Genomic DNA, 9,699 nt, shown 5'->3' on the forward strand with positions numbered 1-9,699 from the left:
TAATTAGTATTAGTATACTATTAGTATTTAGCTTTAGTATTATTAGCTCTTGATAATATCAGGAGTGTCATACAACATCAGGACTGTCATATATGTATATAGCTCATATCTATATTATGACACTTCTGATAACATGGCATATATATATATATAATATATAACTATATATATATAATATATATATGCGCGCAGCAATAATCCCAGCTTCAGACTTGGTACGTCCCAATCCGACCGGACCCCCTCCCCATTGCTATGAGCACCTCCATTCCCTATCGCCTATATGCATCCCATCACGCATCGCTATTACGATCCGCTCCCCCACGCTACGATCCCACTCCCACCGCTACGACCCCCTCACTCACCGCTACGATCCCACTCCTCACCGCTACGATCCCTTTCCCCACCGGCTACGATTCCCCTCCGCAACCTCTAACGATCCCTCTCCGCCCACCGCTACGATCCCCTCCCCCACCGCTGCGATCCCTCCCCCACCGCTACGATTCCCCTCGCCCACCCTACGATCCCCCTCCCAACTCGCTACGATCCCCCTCCCCACCGGCTACGATCCCCCTCCCCCACCTCCGCTAATCTTCCCGCCCATCGCTATGATCACCCACCAAAAACTACCGACCCCCCCCCCCCCCGCTATTGCGCTGACAATCATATCCGCGGGAACCTGAATACGCTTCTATTCTCGTCTGTCGACCCAGCTAACTGCAGGTTTAAAAAAAATATTTTTGCTGAATGTGTCCTTGACCCGTGCACTAAATGTTAGGTATGCGGCACAAGCGTCTGTATCCGCCAACCCTCCTTTGCATGCCGTGGCGTAAACTGGGTTCGCGTTATGCGGGATTGAATTTATAAGGCGAAACCCTGTCGGGGGGAGAATTTCATTACTTTTGCTATTTTACTTGCCCTCTCGGGACCGCGTTAGGCGTTCACGTGTACGCTACACACAGCTCTTGCGAACAAACAAAGTTACACTTTTATCGAAAACGAACTCAAATCGCACCATTTAGCATACACGGAGCAGCCGTTTTAGCGACGCGTTGTGATCAGGAATATATTATATTATATATTAGATATATTATAAATTATAATTTATTATAGAGAGATGAGAGAGAGACGAGAGAGGGAGGAGACGAAGAGGAGGAGGACGAGAGAGAACGAAAGATATTGTACCAGTATATGGCAGTAGGCAGTACGTGTACGTACGTACGTACGTACGTATGAGTGGTATTACGGAGAGCCGAATGACGCACTCTGAGAATAACGATTGTAAAGACCGAGGGCAGATGGAAGAAAGAGATAGAAGAGAGGAGAGAAAGATCGAGAGAGAGGATAACAAGAGACGATTCTGATACGGCGAAAAAGGCGAATTGTTCAAGTGAGAGTTTGATAGTGGAAGAAAACTATGAGTAGTAGATGTTAGAGATGAGAAAGGAGATCGCAGAGAGAGAAGACTGAGATAAGTGGGAGAGGATGAAAGAGAGAATGTGGTGTAGATGTTTCAGTTGGGAATGATGAGAGAGAGATGACAGACAGAGAGAGAGACGAAGAGAGAGATCCAGAGAGACAGAAAAGAGCTGAATAGAGATCGATGGATGAAGATGAGACTCGGTCGAGAGCACGAGAGAAGTCAAAGATAACGAACCAAACAACGCAGCTTTACGGAAAACGTGGCGACGAGTGAGTAGAGAGACGATTAGAGAGCAGAGTGGCGGGGTTGAGGATTGTGCTTATGCACCTACATGGCTCCTTGCGTGCCGACCTCTCTGGAAGTTGTGATCAGCTGTGAGGACCTCTGTTTTCACGGCATGTGTATCACAGATTCTTAGACTAACCTGGCTGATGTCAGAGGGAACGGTTTCAGAGCAAGCAGAGGATTTCCATGCTTGCCAAATTATTTAAGGGCGCGGCATAGCAAACAACGTTGTGAAGAGATGGTCGTGTTTGTGCTCAAGTCAAATGATTAGGTGTGTGCCGGACATCATATTAGTATGTGCTTTACCGCGAGGCCACTGAATCAGGGAGATATTTTTGGGTGTGAATTTTTGATGCAGGAATATTAGCTTCGTGAATTTTGTTTGCTGCGAGGCGGATTTTCTCGTGCCCCATCTTTTCTTTTATCATTATTTGACGACCGAGTACGAATCGCCCACGCTCGTTCTTCGGCCTATATCTTAACTCCACGAAACTATAACCTTCACAAATAATGTAAAGGTAATTGGTTCGGTCCAAATATGACTTGATAATTTGGAATGAAAATGAATTTTGAAATGAACATACAAAATGAGCATGTTTGTAAATATAGAAATGTGGAACGATCGGTGTTCATAAATGAAATGCATTGCCTGTCACCGTAATTAAATGCTTTTCACACGATGTAATTATTACAAAATATTCATGCTTGTTTGTTGTTTAATTCTGTATAAATGCGTCTGCTAATATAATGGTGGTGATTAGAACGATGTTAAATGATAGCGACGATTGCGTGAATTTTAAAATAAAAATGAATCTCTGAATGTGATAAAAATGAAAATAACTAACTTGCACAGGAAGATATAATAGACATAACCTTGTTCGTTGAATTTGTCAATAATTCGTTCTCAAGTGATTAGTCATTATCTACCTAGCATCTAGTACATATAGACTCCGCGTTACAGTTGCTTGCGAGAGCTTGCGGCAAGCTAGTACGCGGGCTTTATTATGAGGTACTAGACGCATATTATTTAATCTCACACGTGCTACTGCTGATAGTGTGAGATAAGTAGGGGATGATGGGTTCGATGTAAGATGCGTGCTGTGACTTGGACTATGGTTGGTGTTGGTGAAGTATTAGCAGTTTTTAGTACAATATATAGTGTTAGGTGGTCGTAATAGATGCTGTATGTGCTGATTGTTGTGATATGCTGGTATATAGTTGTGGTGTATTTTGTTGTTTGTGTGTTGATTGTGTTGATTGTTGTGTGTTGGTATTTAGTAATGTTGGTGGTATGAAATGAATTTGAAGGGTGATAGTGTAGGTATAGGTGTTGGGGGCGTGTGGTGAGTTATTGGTTGCGGGTGGAGCGCTTTTGGCAGGTGTAAAATAAATTTGATAATGGCGCCGCAACGCAGAATGAAATTTGATAAGTCGCAATGAGATTGGTACTGATAAATAAAAATATCCGGGTTAGGTTGTTGTTGTGTGTATGCCTGTTTTTGTTGTGGTCGCGGTCGGTTAAATTAGGTCGCGGGATGGAGCGATGGGCCGCACGGTCATATGACGGTCGGTTTTCAGAGTATTTAAGCAATGCTGGTTTTGCGGCGGTGGCTCAATCCGCTGGTTTCAATTTGGGTGTGTGTGGTCGTTTCTATTCCGAGAATGAGGGAGTGGTCGTATCGTATATAGCCGGCCAGGGATTGAAGGATGGCAAACCTATTGCTACATTCTGGCTAGTGTCCGGCGACACCCGGCTCTTAATGGACAACCAGCACCTTGTGCGTATCATAGCAATTTAGCTAAGATTCAGCGCCGAAGCGCGGATTATTAATCTACGTTCTGCTTCACGTGCCAGTATTTTTTTGTCTATGGGGTGTGCTGTATGCGTGGTGTTTTGTTGTTTTTATTGGCCTTAGGCTTGTGGTTTGTGTGTGCTGGGGTGTTGCAGGATAGCGAGACTGCCTCCAATACGTGGGTGGGTGTTGAGAGCTGCCGATGGCGGTGGCGGCGGACATACGGGCCTCCGGACGCGGTGCCGGTGTTGTTGTTGTTGTTGATTGTTGGGTTATGGTTGTTTGTCGTTGTTTGGTGGTCGTGATACGGTTGCGCCTGACGCTTAGGTCTAAGGCAAGGGTTGAGTCGGGTTGGTTGGCTGCCTGGTCCCGGTGGGCTCACGAACGTTGTTGGCACTTAGCGGCGGTGTCGGTGGCGGTGGTGTTCGTTGTTTGATGGCTGTTGTTTTGTTGTTGGGTGGTGGTGATAGAGCTAGTGTAGGCATAGGTGGTGATCTCGGACGCTATGTGGTTACGCGGCCCGGTGATGCCTGGGTGGACAGACGCTCCGTGTTATGTTGTTGTGTTAATGGTTTTATATATCGTTATGGCGGTGTAGCGGTTAGCGCGGTATACTGGTCGTCGTGTGCGTGGGGCCGGCGGTGGTTCGTTGTTTGTTGTTTCTGGTTTTGTTGTAGCGACTGTCGGTGGTTAGCCGGTGGTTGGGCTGTGGCGGGTGGCGGTATATTTGTAGGTAGGCGGTAATAATTTACAACGAAACAGGCATTCCTATTTCTAACAGCGTTAAAATAATAACTGTGAATGTGTATTATAATCGCATAAACTGTTTGAGAGGGAAGTGTATGAAATCAAAAATTTATGAAGGTTTTGGCATCGTTTTGGACGTGATTGTCTGTTTGTCATATGTTAATCTGTTTTCATTGTCCTGGTTTAAGGGTCGTGGTGTGGACTTAGTTTGCACTAATTTTAAAGAGGACTCTATTGGTGATGAATTGACTGATGCATTGATGAACTTTACGGCACGACTTCTACATTAGTTTGGTTTGGTTAAAGGACCTTTTTCATGGTCGGGCAATCGACCAGCTTAGAGGGTGAGAAACTGGTCCGCGAGATAGTGGGCTCTTCAACAGATTAAGGCTAAGTGGGCTTAGGTCCACGATGGCGGTACAACGCGGTCTTTGCCATTATAAAACTTATCACGACTTGGTCACCAGGTCCGATCATTCCTCATCGCTTATAAAGTAGATTTCTCCCGTCACGAAACAACAGTTTGGCCCGGGAGCTAGAGTGGGAAAATCGTCCACAAGCGCACCAGTGTGAAGGTTTATATTATCAGCTTTCACCCATATTATATAGATAGGTGATAGCTCGCTAATGGTCTAACTTTACTTTGAGAATTGCATATTACGTGCATGGGTTGGACAGATTTGCAGACTTTAGACGTAATATATAGCGTTTTTGTTGCGGAACAAGTATTTACAGAGCAAAACCATCAATAATAGCACAAAGAATTCTGCTATGTAAGAGTATTTGAGCGTTTGATATATTACTTGTGTGTTCACTTTTATATCTATTCGTGAGTTGCCAGCCATGGAGGTGGTGGCGTATATTCGATGTGCCTGCATGTGTGTGCGTGTTGTGCGTCCCATGTGGTGTGCGTGCTGTGCGTGCGCGTGTTGTGTTAAATACTAGTAGTATACTAATACTAATTACTACTACTAATAAAGCTGAAGGTATTATTAGATCTTGACATTATTGCTATTTGGAGTGCCATGTCCGACATGGGGTACTATGTCATTGTTATGGCGTTATATTAGTTGTACAGGCGCCGTGTCCTACGTACCCTCGCCTGCTCGCCAATAGACGATAAAGCCCACATATTTGTCACTGAGAACAATCCCAATTGCTGTTATTATAGCTATACTATTGCTGCTATTGCTATAGCTGCTATTGCTGCTATAGAGCGTTCCAACTCTGCTAATGATGCAGGCGACTCCGATTCTGGTGCATTACCGCCATGATGCCAATGAATATTTTATAACCATTGTCCTCGTGTAAGCATTGCTTGATTGTCCGGCAGTAGCACTGAGCTGTATATAATAACAGCTCAGTTATTATAATTATATACAGCGCAGTGGGAAATTGTCCACCGTCACATCATACAGCATCAGCCAGGCATCAGCGTGCAGTATGGGCATCGTCATCTGGCTTTCTGCTTAGTTCAACGAGTTTACTGTGTATCTGAACAAGAGTAAATAATAATACGCCCTACGCGATCCTTCTTAGATACAATAATGTCACCAAACAAAGAAGTATAGGGAGTAGTGTTGGCTTACATTATTGTAGCTATAGATTCCTTTTACGTCCTACGTGGGCTACTGTTTACTCCTGATCGAATATGTCTAATATAATTATCAAAAGTCAATAATAGAAGCGATAAACATAACAAAAATTCTATTATGGACGCTTGCTAATATGTAACATCAACGTAATCCCGACTGCCGATTCACAATTTTTAATCACTGTAGCGATCGAGTTATCGATGTTTCTAGGACTGGCACGCGTCAAGCGATTGGGAAACAAGTTCGGGAGATTTGTAAGAGAGCTGCTAGGGTTGATGGTTAGACAGCTGCAGCTAGAAGGAACGTAGTAGCGCTCAAGGGGTCGTTGTCGTATCAGGTACTACAGATATGTACCCGAGGTACATATGTACCTATTTGCATGCGAAGCGTGTTCTATATATCCACCAACAGGCTACGCCGCTTCTATATATACAGAATTATACAAGACGCTGCACAGTATAGTTATATTCAAGATTCAAATAATTTATTTGTGCATAAGACATATTTACATTCAGTATACAACGATACATATTAGAATGAAAGGTCACAATACATAATGTAATAGATATAGGGCACAATGGAGGCCACAGGATCATCAGGGGCACATGATATAGATATCTCTACATCCCTAGAAGTGAATAAAAACAAATCCTGATTTTTAGATTCGCTTTACATCACTTCTGACGTCACCCACCCGCTGATACCATTCTCATCAAATCTTCACACAACGAGTCATATAATAACCCTGTAATACGCATCCGCACACAGGTTACCTACTACTCGCTGCCGTCGCCAAGAACAGTGGCGCCACCGTCCGCGATCTGAACATAGAGGAATATTTCCGTCCTCGACATCCGGTATTTCTCAGCGAAACCTTTAACGAGCTGATGGGTCAGTTCAGCAACCTGCACAAGCTCAGCATCAGTTACAACTGCATGTCGGACGAGCTGCTGGCGAGCCTCGCTTCCACCTGCGCTGGTCGGCTGAGTCACGTGACCGTGAGATGCTACAAGACGGAGCCGCATCACCAGAAGATCTACGGACAGCAGTGGAAGAACCTCTGCCGCGTCTGCCCGAAGCTAAAGGTTCGTTCGCTATACGCATCAGTTTTTGAGCTCTAGTCGTGGGTGGTTATAAGCGTATATGTACGTGGTATAGACAATAACGCGTATAATTAAGCACAATAATTTCGTGGCTTTATTGCTAATATTGTTGGCTTTATTGTCATGTCTGCTATTACGAAACGCCTTGTGGTCAGGTGTAATTTTGATGAGCAATGATGAAACTGAGGACGATGAGGAGGAAGATGATGAAGGAGGACGATGAGGAGGAGGATGATGAAGGAGGACGATGATGTTAATGATGATAATGAATATGTTGTCATTGCTACTGCTGCTGCTGATTATGATGATGATGATGATGATGATGATGGTGATGCTATTGACGACAACGATAGCGATGACGATGGTCATGGTGAAGTTGATAATGATGATGATGATAGTGATGATAATAATAGCAATAATTAAAATAATAATAATAATAACAATAATAATCAGAAGATGATGAATACGATAAGGATGATGATATCATAATGAATTCTATGTTGCCGCTTCGCTATACGACAGGTAAAATATTGTCTGGAGAGAATTCGCGCCTACTCCGAGATCAAGTTGATGTTAGTACCGGAGATACCTCTCTATCACTTGCAAATCTGGGCCGGCTACGAGAGCTCGCAAATAGACTGGCGCGTGTGCGACACCATCGACTACATCACCACCAACTTCTGCGATACGCTGGGTGAGTATAGTGTGAGCCGCTGCAAGAGATCAGCTGAGGTCAAGTAGATACTCTTCTGCCATATATACCGAGAATCCGACGGCCAAGACATATTTTCTTATCATCAGACTACTAGCACACGTCGCGCTTTTTCACTGAAGGCAGAAACATCAAGTGCATGGAAAATCTGATTTAGATTTAGATGCACAACCCTTTCCCTGTGCCAATGTACATAGAATGACGCTCGCTTCGCCATTGTCAGCTAAGATGAGTTTTTTCGGCTAATCTTACTCGCCTAATTATGCCTATGCATATAGTAATGGACAAAGACTTGTACTTGCAAGCGTATTGTAGGCTGTGTAACTATGTGATACATTTTGTGTAGAGTAGTTATATAGGTTATACATTTTGTATAGTTATATGTGAAAAATACAACACAGGTATGGCCAACGTAACATATCCTTTCGTACTAAAAATATATTATGAGATATATATGAGATAAGATGTCCTTATCCTATATATATATTATCCGCCTCACGCTATAAAATCTAGTGTTATTCCCGCTATAGACTCTATACATGGTCTCTTGAACACTTGTATATTTTCAGAGCACGTTTCTCTGGAATATGACGAGAGCACTGAATTCATAGACGACCGCTTGCTGGCGCTAGTGTCGCGCTGCAGACACCTCGAACACATGGATGTCAATGCGGTCCTGCAGCTAGCGACTGTCGACACGTTGCTGAACCAACAAAAAGAATATAAAATAGGTGTCTACATTCACATATAGTATATAAATTTCTCTAGATGCATACATTTGTACATGCGAACGCGCGTTTAAGCGCATACGTGTGCGCGAACGTGTGCCTGACTATGCGCATGTGCGTGTGTTCGTGCGTGTGCGCGCGCGTGTGCTTTACTATGCGCATGTGTGTGTGTGTGTGTGTGTGTGCGTGTGTGCGTGTGTGTGCGTGTGTGTGTGTGTGTGTATGTGTGTGTGTGTGTGTGTGCGCGCGCGCCCGCGTGTGTGCGTGCGTGCGTGCACGTGCGCGTGCGTTCGTCCGCATCGTTGCTAGCAACGCCCTCTATCGTCGCTGCGCAGGACTACTCGGCTGTCACATTGTCGTCTGCGGGCTGACGGAGCACGGCACCGAGCGGCTGTCCGACATCATGCAGCAACACCAGGAGTGGCTCGACGAGCGAGGCGTCGACTTCCGCTGCACGAGCGACCACGCCTTGCATCACCAATGACGCCGCGTGCCGACGGCCGACCGACAGGCGGTCGTCGTCGACTGCTGCGGCTGGGTGGCCCTCGTCGTTGGCTGCGTGCTCGTGTTCATCAACATGCTGCTCGTCGTTCCGCAGACGTTCGAATTGTACGATGTTTAATCTTTTCTATAATCGTGGCGTGCGCGTCGGCGCGTAGCTCGGGGGGTTGAATTGGGAGAGTGAGTGAGCGAGTGACTTAGTGGCTTAATTAGTGAGTCTTAGTGTGACTTAGTGAGTGTGACTTAGCGAGTGGCTTAGTGAGTCAGTTAGTGAGTTGAGTGAGTGAGTGAGTTACGATGATAGGGGAAAAGAGGAGGTGTAAATCGGTTAGGATAGCCCGTAGGGGTACGATCGCTGGGGAAAAGAGGAGGAGGAGGAGGAGGAGGAGGAGGCAGTGTGCTTGTCATGGAGAGGAGATGGCAGAACAATGGTGGGGAACGGGAAGAGGAGAGGTTGTTTTACGGACGGTGCGTGGTGGTATACGGTGAGAAATAAAGAAGCCGAAAACAGGGGGGTTCTGTTAAGAAGGGTAAGTATATCACGGTAGTGTGGTATCAGGTGTCTATCAATAGACTAGACTAGACTAGATAGAATAGACTATTGATAGACTCCTGGTAGTATTATAGGTCAGGTTTCGTTTTACGTGAATGGTGGCGTATATGGTAGAAGGAGGAATAACCGAGTTAAAGCGTTGTATTGCGGTGGGGGCGTGTTACATCTACGGTAGCGAAGGGAAAGAATTGTGTTACATTGGAGCATTTGTATTGGAGCATGGTTTCTACCAAGGTCGTGGAGAAGTGAACGAGGTAAAGGG

At 45.0% G+C, this 9,699-nt stretch overlaps 1 protein-coding gene across 1 annotated transcript in view; it reads left to right on the forward strand.

Annotated features, from left to right (window-relative positions):
- The window catches only part of LOC106807565 (F-box only protein 39-like), an 11,096-nt gene extending 2,229 nt beyond the window's left edge, over nt 1–8,867 (forward strand). Inside the window, exons 2-5 of the mRNA XM_014809936.1 lie at nt 6,609–6,925; nt 7,466–7,637; nt 8,225–8,386; nt 8,719–8,867. Coding sequence (XP_014665422.1) covers nt 6,609–6,925; nt 7,466–7,637; nt 8,225–8,386; nt 8,719–8,867 — 800 coding nt within the window. The remainder of the gene's footprint in view (nt 1–6,608; nt 6,926–7,465; nt 7,638–8,224; nt 8,387–8,718) is intronic.
- The last annotated feature ends 832 nt before the right edge of the window (nt 8,868–9,699 follow it).

This window comes from Priapulus caudatus, unplaced genomic scaffold (genome assembly GCF_000485595.1).
Source record: "Priapulus caudatus unplaced genomic scaffold, Priapulus_caudatus-5.0.1 Scaffold223, whole genome shotgun sequence".
NCBI classification, from domain to species: Eukaryota; Metazoa; Priapulida; class Priapulimorpha; order Priapulimorphida; family Priapulidae; genus Priapulus; species Priapulus caudatus.